Source organism: Aspergillus piperis (genome assembly GCF_003184755.1).
Source record: "Aspergillus piperis CBS 112811 unplaced genomic scaffold BO85scaffold_6, whole genome shotgun sequence".
NCBI classification, from domain to species: domain Eukaryota; kingdom Fungi; phylum Ascomycota; class Eurotiomycetes; order Eurotiales; family Aspergillaceae; genus Aspergillus; species Aspergillus piperis.
The window spans coordinates 203,914-218,580 of NW_020291596.1; the positions used below are offsets into that span (position 1 = coordinate 203,914).

Below are 14,667 nucleotides of genomic sequence, written 5' to 3' on the forward strand. Positions count from 1 at the left end.
AAAAAATAGAAATATCTTCTATCTCTAATCTAAATTTAAGTTTAGTAATTATTTTCTTATTATTATTACTCTGTATATTTTCAGCTATATTCATGATTTTTTTAATAAATATATAATCTATAAAAGCATAATCTACGCATGCCATAAAAAAATATTAAGAGATTAAAAAAAAGAAGAAATCTTTATTTTATATATTTTATAAAATCCATGAATTAGAAGCTGCCATTTTTTTTTCTTCTAGTAATCTTTTATATAAATATAAGAATATATAAAGATAAGTATCTTAATATTATTTATCTACTTAATAATAAATATAAAATACTATTCAAGAGTCAGTCTATAAGATAAACTTCTGTTAAGAAAGAAATATTTTATAATATACTACTAAAATATAAGCTTCAAGATTATTATTATTACTACTATAACTAGTACTCAAGCTTGTCTTCTTCTGTGATAATTCTTGATAAGCTGTAGATTTATGTATCTTTCCAGTTCTTGCTAATATAAAGTAATATAATAGTAAAAAGATATTAAGCTGAATTTGTAACCTGTCAAAGTATTTCCTATAATATTCTTTAAAATCACAGTACTAGAGGTGTATTAGAATAATCATAAGATTATTAGATAATATAGAGTCTTTAGATATTTTATTCTTATAAAATAGAACAGTTTCTTTAAGATCATTTATAATATAATCTTGAATTATTATAGATATATGAGTTAGTATATTATAATTATAATATAGACAGAGTGCAGACTTGAACTACTAGTAAAATTCTTTTATTATTTCAGGTATAGGAAATTCTCCCAGCTGATCTTATATATTTTTATTTATAAATTCTATAAATCCTTTGTAAGTTTGTATATCAGGCAGATTTAAGGTACTGGAATATAGCTTAAGAAAGCTGGATTTTATAAGTAGAAGACATGTCTAGAAAGAGAAGATTTTCTAATTTATTAAAAAGACTTAAAGTCTTATTATACTGGTTCTTAGTCTAATCTAATACCCTGGATTTGTGTTCTGAGTTGTTATGGTTATTAAGATTAATTTACTGATAGATTTTTGAATGTATTTATTTTATTATTATATTTAATAGTATATATCAGAGCACAGAGAGAAGAGCGAACATGTGGAGAATAAAAGATATAGATTCTAGCTGGTAAAAAAGAAAAATAGATCTTATATTTAGTCAGCCTGGCTGTCCCGGTCAGCATATCTTAGTAGCGCAGTATATTTTAGAGGGGTCGGCTCAGGATACTGACAGCATCTCTGAAGTAATCTGAAGATGATTGAATAGACTGAATAAAGCAGTGACGGGCTAATCTGGGGCGCTCGGTGACCACCGACATACACCTTCTGTTGTATGTTTTTCTCTTTTTTTTTACCTCCTCATTGTGTCAAAGATCTTGAAGCTGTGATCCCCAGGTCTCTCTACCATGGAATGGAGGCCGCAATTGTCAAGAATTGGTTTTAGTGGCAATGAATGCACCAAACCCTGATACTAGAACCCGAAGCGCAGCGACTCCCCTGGCTGCTTCGATTCGCACTGCACCAGGGCACAGCACAGCTAGCAACGCCGGTAGATACAGAATGGCATCTTGGTCACTGGCTTGTGTTTCCCAAACCGAAACTTGCGGGAGTCAAAATGTAGAGTTGGGGCCCCAAGCTCCACATCGATAGAAGCATCCACAGACTGCCTGGATTGCGGTGACTATAAGCAAATAGCCGGACGCATATCAGACCATCGCTAGAATTGTCATTGGCAGCCATCTTGACGGTGGTTGTGGTCGTGATGAATGTCATGCTATGACGGATTTTTAAATATATATCGAGGTCGAAAGGAAGTCATCTTCATCGCCATTCGGATCAGGGGAATGAATAAAAGATATTAATCAGTAAAACAGTTCTTGGCCGGTGGTATGTTCTCTTGCGATGGGAGGTTGCAGCAAATACGTGACGTTACACGGCCGACTAAGGACCCAGTCTATGATAAGCCTTTTCGAAGACGTATATTGAGATCGGCATCTTGCATGGGTTAAAGAGCGTTGCATGCTGAGCTTCGCCTATCAAATCCAAGGACCCGGAACGGACTGTGCGTCTGTTAAGAATTACCCGCTGCTTGGGCCTGCCATGCGCCCTTGTTACAATATGCAGAGAGTGGTCATACGTAAGTTACTCACCATGCCGCGTCGTCGCTGCTGCCATGTGGTTCAAACAGGGCTGTACCGGAGAATCGATCCGTCTGACAGCCTTGGGAGTACCCAGCCTAAAATCTATGGTTGCTTGTTTCATTGCCCTTGATATTATCTCGGCGCACAGTGCGCTATGATCTTCTAATGGGGACCGAAATTGTGGCCGTTCGTAGGGAGGCAATCTGGTAGTATTCAATGTCATTACTAAGTTAATATGGAATTGGCATCTAAATTACAGCCAAACGATCAACTTTTGTCGTTTCTTTATTCTAAGTATTCGTATTTAGGTACAAAGATTGGAGTGTTACATTGATGCAAAGAATGAGTTGTGATCTATCCAACTATTCAACAAGCAAAACCGAACGATCTGTCACGGCATGGAATATCATGCGATCAGAGTGATCCTCTCAGGGGGTCTCAGAGTAATTATCCGCTCGTCCACTATTCCTTGGATAGCAAGTAATCTATCTCAGTCCTTGTAAATGTTCTTGCCTCGGAGGTTTTCCGATCCTAAAAGTAATGCTCACGAACAATCGTAACAGCTAGTTGATTCTGCTCAGGAGCTCGATTTCAACGATCACATGTGTTCCCAATTTAATAAGCGTAATAACGCAAAACCTAAATTTGCTGTATCCTACATGGGGCTGGAAGATACCCCCAAGCAAGGCACTCCGCCAGCTATATACAATATGGTTTATCTTCGATTACATCACCCCCACAACTTTTACTTCTATACTAGGCAAACCTCAGGCTACCCGACGACACGCCAATTGAACCTGATCCGCATCCGTCATCCGCAGGAGCAATTGCAAATCCACGTCCTGCGTTGTCGCCAAGACTCTTGCACGCGTATCCTCCGGGCTTTCCCCAGGGTTGGCAACCGGGTGCACCCGATGACTCCGGAGGAGGGCTGCCATGACAGCCACGAACTCAACCTGCGAAAACTTGTTCCCCGGGCAGTTTTGAGGCCCGTCTGACCATGGAAAATAGGTCGACCGGGATGGGGCGATGATCTCTTCTGAGACATCGCTAGACGCAGCTGATTTGGTTATCCAGCGGGACGGCTTCCATGTCAAGGGGTCCTCCCAATACTGGGGATGGATGTGCATGTCGAGAAGGCTGGGGTGGACTCCCACGTGGGGAGGGATCATTATTTCTCTGTCGCCTAGCTTGAGTAGCTGGGGGTTATCGTTGGTCCATTTGGGCAGGGATACAATTGGTGGAAAGAGGCGGAGGGTCTCGAGCTGTGGCACAGGGGTCAATGGTTAGCAACAATTGAATTAAAATAACAGAAAACGGCATGGTGATATTGGTGGGTAATTTGGGACAAGAAAACGGAGGTGATACCAAGACGGCGCGACACCGAAGCAGGCGTGGAAACAGATCATTATAGTGCCCCTTGATATTTTCTTCATCAAGCTCTTGCAACTCCTCAGCCACCCAGTCTTGGATTTCCGGATATGCGGCAAGCAACAGCAAGCCAAAGCTCAACGTATTGGCAGTTGTATCATGACCCGCAAAGTTGATGACAAAGATGTTTCCAAAAATCTCGTCTACCGTAAGTCCTTTGGGAGGTGAGCCACTTGCATTTGCTTTTTGCTCCCCGTCTACCTTTTGCTTCAGATCCATGGCGCGCACAAATGAAGTCATCAAGCCTCCGCTACCTGCCCTTCCGGTGTTCAATGATTTCGTTTCTTCGTCCAGCATTTGGACCATATACTTCTTGAAAGCGGTGGCCGCTTTGCCAAGATGATGCCATGACTCGGGTGCGAAAGGCAGAGTGAGTAGTTTCCGAGGCATCACCATGAGAAGGATGCAGTTATCCAGCACGGTCTGGAGTGCATCGCGGTAGCCCTCTGATTCATCTTCTTCATACTTCACTTCATGATCTTTGGCACTCTGAAAAGGGAACGATTTGCGGAATCCTGTTGCGGCAAGGACATTCAACGAGAGGGTCCGCGGGTTTTTTGCAACACTGGGAATGTGGCCATCGACAGAAGAGTCCCAGACCTGCAGCATCTGGCGTGTCTGTTCTACACTTTCCTCCCAGACAAAGGACATGGCGCTTTCGTTAAATGATGTTGCTAGGACCTTTCGGTGCCGCGGCCAGTCATTCCAGCTAGCTGTTGAGATGCATGGTCCGTACACTTCGAGTACCTCTAAAGACAAAACCCGGGTTAGCAATTTGTACACAATGTCGCAATCATGACAGAGTAATCCGGACGTACTGTACAATTGACTTGGTCGAATGAAGTCAGTACGCCGTTGGAAGATGTCATGGATTGCATCCGGATCGGCGACGTTAATGTAGATATCGCGAGGAGTAACCAGAGCCCACATGGGCCCATAGCGTTGATGGGACTCGCCGCGATCGGCAAAGTACCAGCCCCGGCGGGAGTAGCGACCGAAGCTGTAATTGCGCCAATTGATAGGAAGTTTGTACAGCCAAGGCCAGAGTATTGGTTCGAAAACCATCCAGAGGACATTCAGGGGATCGATGTAAAGGCGCACCAAGGGGATTCCCATGCTTGAAGCACGACGGTAGTTGATCTCCAGTGTCACCAAGCTCCACACCAGGTAGGCGAGTGCGAGCAAGCCCAGCGCTTCGAAAATCATCGTGATGGGATGTTAATTATTGGATAGAACATAGAGGTTTTGCGAGAAAAAATCGGCCAAGTTAGTGACTGCTATCTTGGGGTCAAAACGGAGTTGGGTTGGGAGGGTTTGTCAAACATGAGAAGCGAGTGGTGGGTGGGAAGATCGGGGATGCGAATGAGAAAACGTGTGGGAGACAGAAAGGAAGAAGCCTGAATAGCTAAGATGATGGAAATATACTCTGCTTACAATCATCACCTCTCATTGGCTCATTATACGCACAGCCTTGTCTACTGCCTGCTTGAGGTGGTCATAATCTTTGTCCCTACGGCGGGCAATTTACCCCCTACAAGGCTATGTGAGGGTACCACTGGCCATGAGACTCTAGATTTCCGGTGTGGGGTAAGGGGAGACGCAGTGGAGCAATCAAAAACATCAGAAACAAAGCGAACAAAGAAAAGCAACGGTCTGAAATTGGACAAGGTTGATACCGGGTCTTACCAGGTGCTTACTAGTGCTTACTTGACCCCTCATGAGCGTGTCTGGACTGGGCTGATTCATGGCCGACGCTAACTGTGGCATTCCACCATCAATCAGTGCCACAGCCTCATGTCTGACGCCTGGGCCAACGCTTGTCCTTGCGCATTGCAGACAGTGATACAAACGGATCAAAACCCGGCTTTGCCCAGTATCCTGATCAGAGCTTGTGAGATGAGTCCCAAGCTCCCTAGATTAGTCAACGGACATACTAAGAACCTAATATAGTCCTACACGTTTCAACATATCTGGAATGCTGTAGGCTGGAAGTGAGTGTCTCGGCAAATATCAATACCATCCAGTTTTGCTGTTCGATCCTATCATATTCAAGGAGTCTAGCTTCATTGTGGTTTGCTAGTCTCTTTTTCTCATACAGATCTTTCTATATAAGAATGAATGTTTTGAACTCTGGCTTTGCATGGATCCAAACTCTAAGCCAACTTTCAGCAAGTGCCACACGTTTGCTAACCCCTTTTTCAGTTTTCAGCACCATCAAAAGCATCCTTGGCTTTTTGACAGACGGAAGAACTTTCCCTGAAGAATCATACCATGTTAAGTCTCCGTGCCCACTATATGCTTTCCAGCTTTTGTACGTATTGCGATGTTCCAGTCCGTCTGGGTCAGCTTCAAATGACAGAGCTATCACGTGAAATCGGCTGGTTCTACCATCAGAAGGCGTAATCTTGATCGAGCTCCAGTCTGCGGTCTGTGGTAGTAGCCACGCAATAATTCGCCCTTGCTGATCCTGAAGATTGGATTCATCATATCCTTCTGTAGCTGGTACGATTCTGAGTCGTAGTGACTGTGTGTACACCATAATACAACCAGGCTCACATTTGGTCTGGAGGGGAGCGGGAAATCTCGAATGGAAATCGCAGACGGTGGAGGTTTGTGAATCGAGTCCCCGCGCGACATGGCTGATGTCCTTGGGGAATGTCCATATATCTGAGATAATACGTTCGCAATCCACCCAAGTCAACCGGGAGTCGTCCAGCTTTTTCGGGATCTTCTCGGGAAAGCAGCCTTGTCTCCAAGCCTGAATTAGTAGGAGCGCCCACGAGATATAAAATGGATACGATCTCTCGATTTCCCCTCCACGCACAAACCCCGAAGTGTCCGTGATGACCTTGAAAGCCTGATTTTCATCTTGATGCGATGGAATTGCGAAGATGGCCACAGTGACAGTGCGCGTTATTTGACTACTCTTGAAGAACGTGACGCTATTTGTTGTTGACGACCAGGACCAAGATGGAAATATATCATCTCGGGTTTCTGTAACTCTGCGTGGGTATTCACCATTCTCAGTATACCAACTCAATGATTTAGTAAACTCGCCGAATGGTAGTCCGAAGTAATGGTCGGAACCATAGCCCGCATGTAGGATACCCGCAAACCCTCGTAATATATCAGATTCGAAGCTGAAGGTCCGTTTTGTGTAGTCATGAACAATACCTTGGTAAGAGCCCAAGGCGATTTTCACTCTTTTGCGAGGCCAGGCGCGCCCACATTCATCATCAATTACGCCATCCCTGCCAGAGCACTCGTAGATGAGTTTGGTGTCTGAGAACAATAGTAGTCGGGATGATAGCAGTGTTTCCTGAAATGTCCAGCCTCGAGTCATCCATTTTGACTCAGCGACTAATGCTTCGAAAGGGTCACTTCTCCCCAGAAAATAGAGACCTTGTACTTTGGCGCTCCATCGCCGGATCCGCTGTCTGGCATCTACCCCATATAGTCCGTGGTCCGCATTGGTGCCGACCAGGTCGACCAGAGTAAGGTATGGATAGCCTTATATGTCTCCCATTGCATTTAAATGCAATGCCTTCTTTTCCATGTCCTCATCTTGCAGAATGCAAAGTTGGTCAACCCAGAGATATCGGATTCTCAGATGACGGCATGCCATGATAGCGTCGCGAATGACAGGTGATAGTGAGACTCCGGTCCTTGTTAAGGACCCTGGAACTTCAAGACTTTTGATATTGGAAACAAGAGCTTGAACTGAGCCTTTTGTCTCCCCCCAAACGTAGCTCAGTGTGGCGTATCTGCAAAATGGTGGAGCAATAATGATGCACTGCTGCTCGGTGTCGATAACACGGAAACTGGGTAAGATAGATTTGGGGGGTTCCAAGTGACAGGAATCTCTATGGTCAGCAGAATCATTGATATCGCAATCCGGCAGCCAGTGAGATACTCTTTCCCAGTTGATGTTCTTGGCTGGAATGTCCAATGAAATCATATTGTTCCATTGCCGTTCATCCGCAGTACCATGATAAAGTATATCTGGAAGACTGATTAGCCAAGTGCTTTTGTCATAGTTAAAGTAAGGCTTAATTACCTGGGGGGCCGATTTTGAGTGAACCAACGCGCAGTGTAATGGAGAACCCAAATTTCACCTTTTCAAGAAGACTGTATTTATTCGCGACATTCAAATAGATCTTATCATCGCGATCGAATTCATACACACTTTTCAGCCTCTCTACATCTGGTGCGAATACACTGCAAATCTCGCAATACCTTGATCGCTGTTGTAATTGATCGTATGATCCGAAAGGCAGTCGAACGTGACTTATGTGGTGTATATTCTCGCAGCTATCTGCCCTACAGCCAGTCCCGCTCTCTGGCTTATCTGTGTCGCATCCACACATTCCGCAACACACAACATGACTGAGCCTCATGTGTCTGCATACCTCGCAGAGAGGACCATGTGGCATGGAAGTACACTTTTCGCATGCATCATGAAAGCATATTTGTTGATATAATTGGATCTGAGCCTTTGACCTCACCAATCTTTCGTGGGAGGACCTGAAAGACATCGAACGGTCACATAGGGGGCAGCACTTGTCGATATTGGCTTTGATAACATTAAACTTGGCATCATCGGCAGACAGGTGATATTTCCTCGTCATTATGGTGTTCTAACTGTATTATCTTTAGTTCAGCGAAGGCTAATTCGATACAATAAGTCTGGATGACAACTTTATCCCTAACTCAAGTCGCACGTTATCTCTCCCGGTCGGGTCAATGCAAGATGATGTGGCATGGTCTTAGTGGCTTGTTGCAGGGATTACTAACACCGGCGCTTTGGACAAGACAGTGTCTTTGCCTCAGAAGCTGTCCTTGGAGCGCGCACTACCCATGTGCTATGTTTTATCAGAGCCGTACAGGGGCTTGGGTTGGGGTTAGCGTCTCCACACTTACTCTTTCCTATATCGTGTATCGGGGCAAACTTGGGGGACTATCCGAAAGAGAGAAAAATGTTGCCAGTGGAGGCATTGTGAGTGTGAAATTGCACACCCCCCAAGAATATTGTGGTTACTGTTTGATGTTGTTGTGCCACCGCACATTTGCTGCTCATCGCATCAAGCTTTTGTGATCAAATACTTTTGTACCTCTACAAGTTCAATTTACTTCGCCACTATTAGTCTTCGCTTTACAGAAAACCCAGTAGACAAAGGATGGATGACCCCTTGAAGTCCTGCCTGATGTTTTCCAACGAGGACCATCAGTACCAAGCCCTCACATTGGTGGAAGGCGATTTGCCACTGTCGATCCAAAGATCACGAAGTCCTTCGGCCTTCAATCAAAGTAATGGTAGTGTGTGGGTTTTTTCTGGTCTGGAAATGCAGTTGGGATTACTCACACCAGCAAAGCCCTCAATGCACGCCCATTTTCCGTCTTCAGCTAGATGCGCCGGTAACATGGAGGGTTGATGAGAGCTGGCCCTGGATCTGGAAGCTCACATATCATGGAGTGGGAGGAGACGATAGTACCTCTCAACCGATCACCTTCTCGAACAGCGATTTCTCGAATTGGGGGGTGTTCTGTGTCTATTGGCGCATTTCAGATACGGGGACATGGGGGCCCTAGCGCAGTTATAGAACTGTCGGATGCCACCAGTTTGAAGATCAAGATTCCCCGTGCACGGTAGGTACGAGCGACATGTTCGTTACTCTTGAACCCCACGAGACCTGGATACATGTTGAGGAGTGCGAAATTGAATTTGATCTGCCGGAGGATGCCTAGACCGGCGAGGTCCTCCGATACCAGTTCAAGGGATGCAAGGTGAGCTAGTGGGATTGGGGAGTAAGGGAGGATTACCTTGACACAATTGTCAGAGTTGTTGGGTTTGGGACAACAGTCGTCTATCCACCGAATAATAATGGACGGCCGAATGTTCTGGTACCAGCTTCAAAAACGCTGCAGTTCACCGTTATTGAATAAGGGGGAAGCGATAATCCATCTACTTGGGCAATTGTTAGTCGCGGCTCGGCCCGATAGCACTGTCGTCCAACATTGTATCTAAGACACTCTTAATATGCGGATGAATGTAGTGAAAAACTGTACATCACGCAATGAAGAACAGATAGCCAAATAAGGGACCGAGGAAAATCGTGAAAACATGCAATAGGAGGTTACGATCGCTGGCGGCGTCAGCACAACCTTATTGACCTCTATAGATCATGTTATTTTTACATCAAATATACACAATGCCCTACTGCAATTTTAACTTGTTAAAAGCGAGAATGACAAACGCAATCTATGGCAGCTGTCGAAGCTCAGTTATTACTACCACACTATAGTCTTTGAAGTCCAGCAGGGAGGTCTGAAATACTTGATTTCCTTGAGAATAATACTGGAATTCATATCTATATTCGTTCGTGTATTGAAAGTTGAAACTGGCCAATTCTAGGCGTACTGCCATCTTGCCTCTTAGGATCTACTTGGATACTGGGACCCTTTGTGTAGTTTCTTTTGCAAAATAACTCTATGCATTAAGTTTCTTGCCTTATGGGAGGACTAGTCCCTAATCTTAACTTAATTAGAGATGATGGATAGACAGCTTTCACAACTCATTCATTATCAATCTGTATGATATCAATAATGGGAAGTATGTTGAGGAAAATTTCATGACAGTAGTTTACTATTTTCCTCTACCTTTATTCTAAGTACTATAGTACAAAGGCATTTCCATCTACCTCCTTATATAATAGTCTAGGAGCTGGTGCGCAATAGCGTCGGTAGTCACGTGATACAGCACAGTGAGATTAAATATTGAGTTCTCTGTAGTATATTGACCATGAATTGGTATTGCTATGAGCACACTTTGATGTATTCAGAATAAAACCACTGGAAACTGCCAAAGGACGGAGTGTCTCGATAGCTATGAAGTTTGTGTACAATCATGGTCATACGATAACACGTGGTTCGAGTAAGTTGCAGAGTTTTGGCAAGGTTGAATGCAAACAAGTTCAGAAATCATACTAAAATTGCAAGGCCCTCCGCCTATTTATCGACAACTTCTGAGACAGCTCAAAGGGTCCCTCGCTCAGCTTATTAAATCTTTCCGGTTCTAGTATTTGGCGACCGCTGGCGACTACCGGAAACCATTGGCGGCTACTAGCGACCATTGACTACTACTGGCGACCATTGACGATCACCAGCCACTTTGGTAACCTATAAGAAATGTGCATAACAGATCTTCCCCCATAATAAACTCTAATAAGCCCCTAAATATAGTTTCAGGAAAATGGTCTTCGGGTCAAGAGCTCTTCGATTATTAACTGTGCGGATTCCGTTGGCTGGAGTACGGCTGAGAGGATGGGAAGCCCTGTGCTCCACACCCTGTGATCGGATCTACTAAAGACATCATCAGGAAGGTTAAATATAGACCACGTGCAGATGTCGGTTAAGCAAAGAAGATGATCCCACACTGGACTGGTATTATTCAAAATATGACCTATCAGGTCATTCTTTGACCGTGCAGGGGCTCTGCTCATCCCTGTCCACGGAAAAGCGTGCCCGGTGGTGAGAACTTAATAAATCCAACACAATCAGCATCTTCGATACGGCCACATCTCATCCAGGACAGGCATACCCATTCCGCCTCCGCCAGTGTTCAACTACCCTCTTGCTCCTCCATTAGATCCTCCTCCCATTACCACCCCATCACGATGCTTAGTCCAGAATTTTCAACTACGTCCGCCACATTCCCCAAATTCAGCCTTCTCCCCCCGGAACTCCGCCTCTCCATCTGGCAACACTCCCTCCCCACCCCCATCCACCAAGGCCTATACATCTACCAAAGGGGGTGTTGGGAGACCCACGGCGTATCCAAGGATGAATTCCACCTCAGCTTCAATCTTTCAAGTCTCGCCACCATGAAAGTAGACGTGCCGCCCTTCCTAGTCAATCACGAGGCGCATTCCGTAGCACAAAACTGGCTGCGTCAGCAAGCAGGGACCCTCCTCTTCCACTGGACCCCTGATGGCTTCCACTTCACCCGGCCCTTTCAGCCGGCTTTAGACGCCCTATACGTGCCGGACTCTCGGTACCTAGAATTTCTTTCTGAAGGCTCAAATCTGGCCTTCGCCCCTGAATATGAAGGCATGAATTATAAGACCAGCCCGCCTGCGCTCCCCCGCCTCGCCTTTCCCCGATCTCTATTGGAGTGTGAGAAGAAGGTCATCACGTCGGTGTTCGATATGTTAGAGTATCAAAATTTTGAGGAGGTTTTGGTGGTGGAAGATGTCTCGGAGGATGATGAGGGGCGTCTAAGTGTGCTACCCCGGGTGCAGAGGCCTTTGGGGTGGTCGGTGGTTCCTGGGTCGGAGACGCTGGTGTGGCTTAACTTTGCGAGGGCATATCGCCGGGAGGGATATCGCAAGGACAATGATGCAGTTGCGTTCGCGCGGTTGGTAGAGCGGGCGAGTGTGGGCATTGGTGCGTGGGTTGAGTGGGATTACGATAGACTCCTCAAGGTCAGGCGGGTACGCGCAATTCGGGATTGAGGCGTTGAAGCTCTCGGCTTGATGTCTGGAGTGAAAGATTATTTACTTTGGTTTGGATAACGATATCTTCGTGTTAATATATACTAATGCCTCGTAAATGAGGAATAACGAATTATAAAGTTCAGGAAGATCCTGTAGAACAGGCTCTTTTTCACCTCCGTTCTGAGAGGCTGACAATTACATCAACAATCTTCGTTTAATCTTCATACTGGCTGTCCAGTTCGCAATCTCTCCTTCCTACGTCCCCAAATGGCCCTGATGTCACCCCATATCCCCCTTGAAATATCCCGCAAAGCACCTGCACTTTCAACCTGCACGATGTCTGTCAGTAAACATGACCTTCCTGCATTGCACTTGATGATATCAAAGACATAACTTACCACCGGATATATCACACAAATGAGCACACTCGCCCAAACCCAAAGAAAGGAGACAACAACCCACCCTATGAAAAACTCCCTGTTATACACATACCGCGTCCCAAACAGAGTGAAAGGAACAAGGATTACGGCAATGGCAATGAAGATGACATTCGCTGTCCAGGCAAATCGCTCCGCTTTCTTAACGAGGGCAGGATCCATGGGCTCAATGGTCTCAGTTTCGAGGTACTCAATTATATCGTTCTTCGGTTGCGTGGTCGGCTCACTGGGTGTTGCAGTCATTGTGACTATTTCGGTATCATTGTTCTTCTTGGCTGATGTCTCTGTCGAGGTCTTCTCTGGTTCGACAGGGACCCCTGTAATACTGTTCGTTGCCGACGTGTCGTGGCCACGTTTCCCCGGAAATAGTAAACTCAAAATTACAGCGGAAATAGTCCCCACTCCGAACGAGGCCAAGTTTCCAGCAACGGCATTCGTGGCATCGCCCGTCGTCGCAACACTGATCTCGCCTGATCGCTTCCATGAAGTGATGAACCAGACAATGATACCTAAGCCAAATCCGATCCAGGGGGCTGCGATAGCGGCAGCAGTGGACATGCGGTCCCAGAGCAGAATGAGTCCAACGGGAATAGCTGCTCCGCCGACAATCACTCCCAGTACTGTAAGGAGCCAGGTGAGACTGACGCCTGCGGCATTGAGAATGCAGCAGAATGCGGCCAGGACGATGGCGTAGATGACAATGCCCCAGTGGCTGACACGCACGAGTGTCGCAGAGTCGGTGTTCGGGCGGATGTAGGTTTTGTACACGTCGAAGGTTAGTAGGGATGACACGGCGATGAGCTCGGCAGATGTGGAACTAGTCACGGCCATGAACAGGAGGATGAGCATGAGTACTGCGCCGCCTTTTCCGAGAAGGGTGATTGCGGTTGCTGGGGCGGAGAGACCGGCGTCGACTTGCGATGCTGATAGAGGATTGGGGTATGTCGGGAACGCTGGGTTGCTGGTCAGGGCTGCGCACCCGAGACCCATCGCTGTTGCAAAGCCGAACGGAATGCCTAGGTTGATTAGTACCTAGTGAAAAGACATGGGCTTTGGGAAGGCCCTGTCACTCACCATACCAGGCAACGCCTCCTAGCATATATGCCTTCACAGATGACTCCGGTCGCGACGCGATAGCTCGCTGCCAGTAAGCTTGATCAAGCCAGACAGTACTGAACCCAGAAACAAATATATCCACCGCAAAGATCAAGCCACCCACGGACCGAAATGCAAGATATGATCCATCAGTATTGCGATCGATTGGCATATCTCGCGATGCCTCCTGCAGCAAATCATACAACTTCCCCGGGCTTCCAATGAGATCACTAGTAGCCGACACCGAGAACCCAAACACTAAGATAGCGATAAATAGGATAACGGTATGGGTATAATCCGCGATGAATGTTGCGCGCAATCCACCGACAATAACATACGCCGCGACAACAGCAGGAATGAGGAAATTGGCAGCATACACATTCATCCCCGTGATTGCCGCCACCACCTGCGCGCCACCTAGCACCAAACAGGCGCTAACAAGCATATTCGTAGCCAAACCATTGTACAAGTAGGTGAGATGGGCGATCTTGCCGTGCCGGGAGAGGACGATCTCTGGCATGGTGTGTGCGCCCGGTGCATTTGCTTTGATCTTGACGGCGATCAAGGCGAAGAGGAGGATCTGCAGCGTGCCGATGGCGCCGTACCACATGGGTCCGCAGACGCCATAGGAATATGCGAAAGTCGAACTGGTTAGAAGTGTAGCCGACCATGTCCAGGAGGAGACAATGCCAGCAGAGATCAAGCCCGGCTTGACAGATCGTGACGCGGTGTTGAATTCTTCGGCACGATGTGTAGAGAATTGGGTATAGCGATTTTGAAGCCAGGAAATACCAAGCATGAATAGGGCGAAGATGCCACCGATGCCGATGACAATTCCATATCCGGCACCTGGTGGTAGGACTCGAAGCTCGTGAGACATGGTGGGTTTTCACACAGTGGTGTGAATGGGATTGATGCGACATGATGCATGCACTGTCTGCTGCTAGAGATATAAACCCCGCTGGAGAACGATAGGCTTATCATGGTTTAATGTGATAGCTGACGCCGAGCACGGCCGGCACTGCTCGAGAACGGGATAT

At 46.3% G+C, this 14,667-nt stretch overlaps 4 protein-coding genes across 4 annotated transcripts; 1 reads left to right on the forward strand and 3 right to left on the reverse strand.

Moving 5' to 3' along the window:
* Positions 1-2,819: 2,819 nt before the first annotated feature.
* Positions 2,820-4,965, reverse strand: BO85DRAFT_394284 (cytochrome P450). The gene is made up of 3 exons (XM_025656917.1): positions 4,422-4,965; positions 3,541-4,352; positions 2,820-3,437 (listed from the first exon to the last, which is right to left on the reverse strand). Exons 1-3 carry the CDS (start codon positions 4,807-4,809, stop codon positions 2,940-2,942), a joined length of 1,698 nt encoding a protein of 565 aa, XP_025516868.1. The 5' UTR covers positions 4,810-4,965; the 3' UTR covers positions 2,820-2,939.
* Positions 4,966-5,626: 661 nt separating this feature from the next.
* On the reverse strand, positions 5,627-7,561 carry BO85DRAFT_467714 (uncharacterized protein; the record flags this gene model as incomplete). Its single annotated transcript, XM_025662212.1, has 2 exons — positions 5,627-7,113; positions 7,219-7,561. The coding sequence occupies 2 exons, from the start codon at positions 7,559-7,561 to the stop codon at positions 5,708-5,710; spliced, it is 1,749 nt and encodes a 582-aa protein (XP_025516869.1). The 3' UTR covers positions 5,627-5,707.
* Positions 7,562-11,196: 3,635 nt separating this feature from the next.
* Positions 11,197-12,176, forward strand: BO85DRAFT_447950 (2EXR domain-containing protein). Its single transcript, XM_025659820.1, has one exon. It carries the CDS (start codon positions 11,277-11,279, stop codon positions 12,111-12,113), a length of 837 nt encoding a protein of 278 aa, XP_025516870.1. The 5' UTR covers positions 11,197-11,276; the 3' UTR covers positions 12,114-12,176.
* Positions 12,177-12,237: 61 nt separating this feature from the next.
* On the reverse strand, positions 12,238-14,516 carry BO85DRAFT_511411 (sodium:solute symporter family protein). The gene is made up of 3 exons (XM_025664594.1): positions 13,607-14,516; positions 12,494-13,548; positions 12,238-12,424 (listed from the first exon to the last, which is right to left on the reverse strand). Exons 1-3 carry the CDS (start codon positions 14,505-14,507, stop codon positions 12,317-12,319), a joined length of 2,064 nt encoding a protein of 687 aa, XP_025516871.1. The 5' UTR covers positions 14,508-14,516; the 3' UTR covers positions 12,238-12,316.
* Between the last annotated feature and the right edge of the window lie 151 nt (positions 14,517-14,667).

Coding starts and splice junctions, on each gene's coding strand:
- BO85DRAFT_394284 (XM_025656917.1), bottom strand. CDS start 4,809: ATGATTTTCGAAGCGCTGGGCTTGCTCGCACTCGCCTACCTGGTGTGG. Junction 4,353..4,421: donor TCGACCAAGTCAATTGTACA/GTACGTCCGGAT, acceptor TTTTGTCTTTAG/AGGTACTCGAAGTGTACGGA. Junction 3,438..3,540: donor TTCGGTGTCGCGCCGTCTTG/GTATCACCTCCG, acceptor CCTGTGCCACAG/CTCGAGACCCTCCGCCTCTT.
- BO85DRAFT_447950 (XM_025659820.1), top strand. CDS start 11,277: ATGCTTAGTCCAGAATTTTCAACTACGTCCGCCACATTCCCCAAATTC.
- BO85DRAFT_511411 (XM_025664594.1), bottom strand. CDS start 14,507: ATGTCTCACGAGCTTCGAGTCCTACCACCAGGTGCCGGATATGGAATT. Junction 13,549..13,606: donor AGGAGGCGTTGCCTGGTATG/GTGAGTGACAGG, acceptor TAATCAACCTAG/GCATTCCGTTCGGCTTTGCA. Junction 12,425..12,493: donor TTTGTGTGATATATCCGGTG/GTAAGTTATGTC, acceptor GACATCGTGCAG/GTTGAAAGTGCAGGTGCTTT.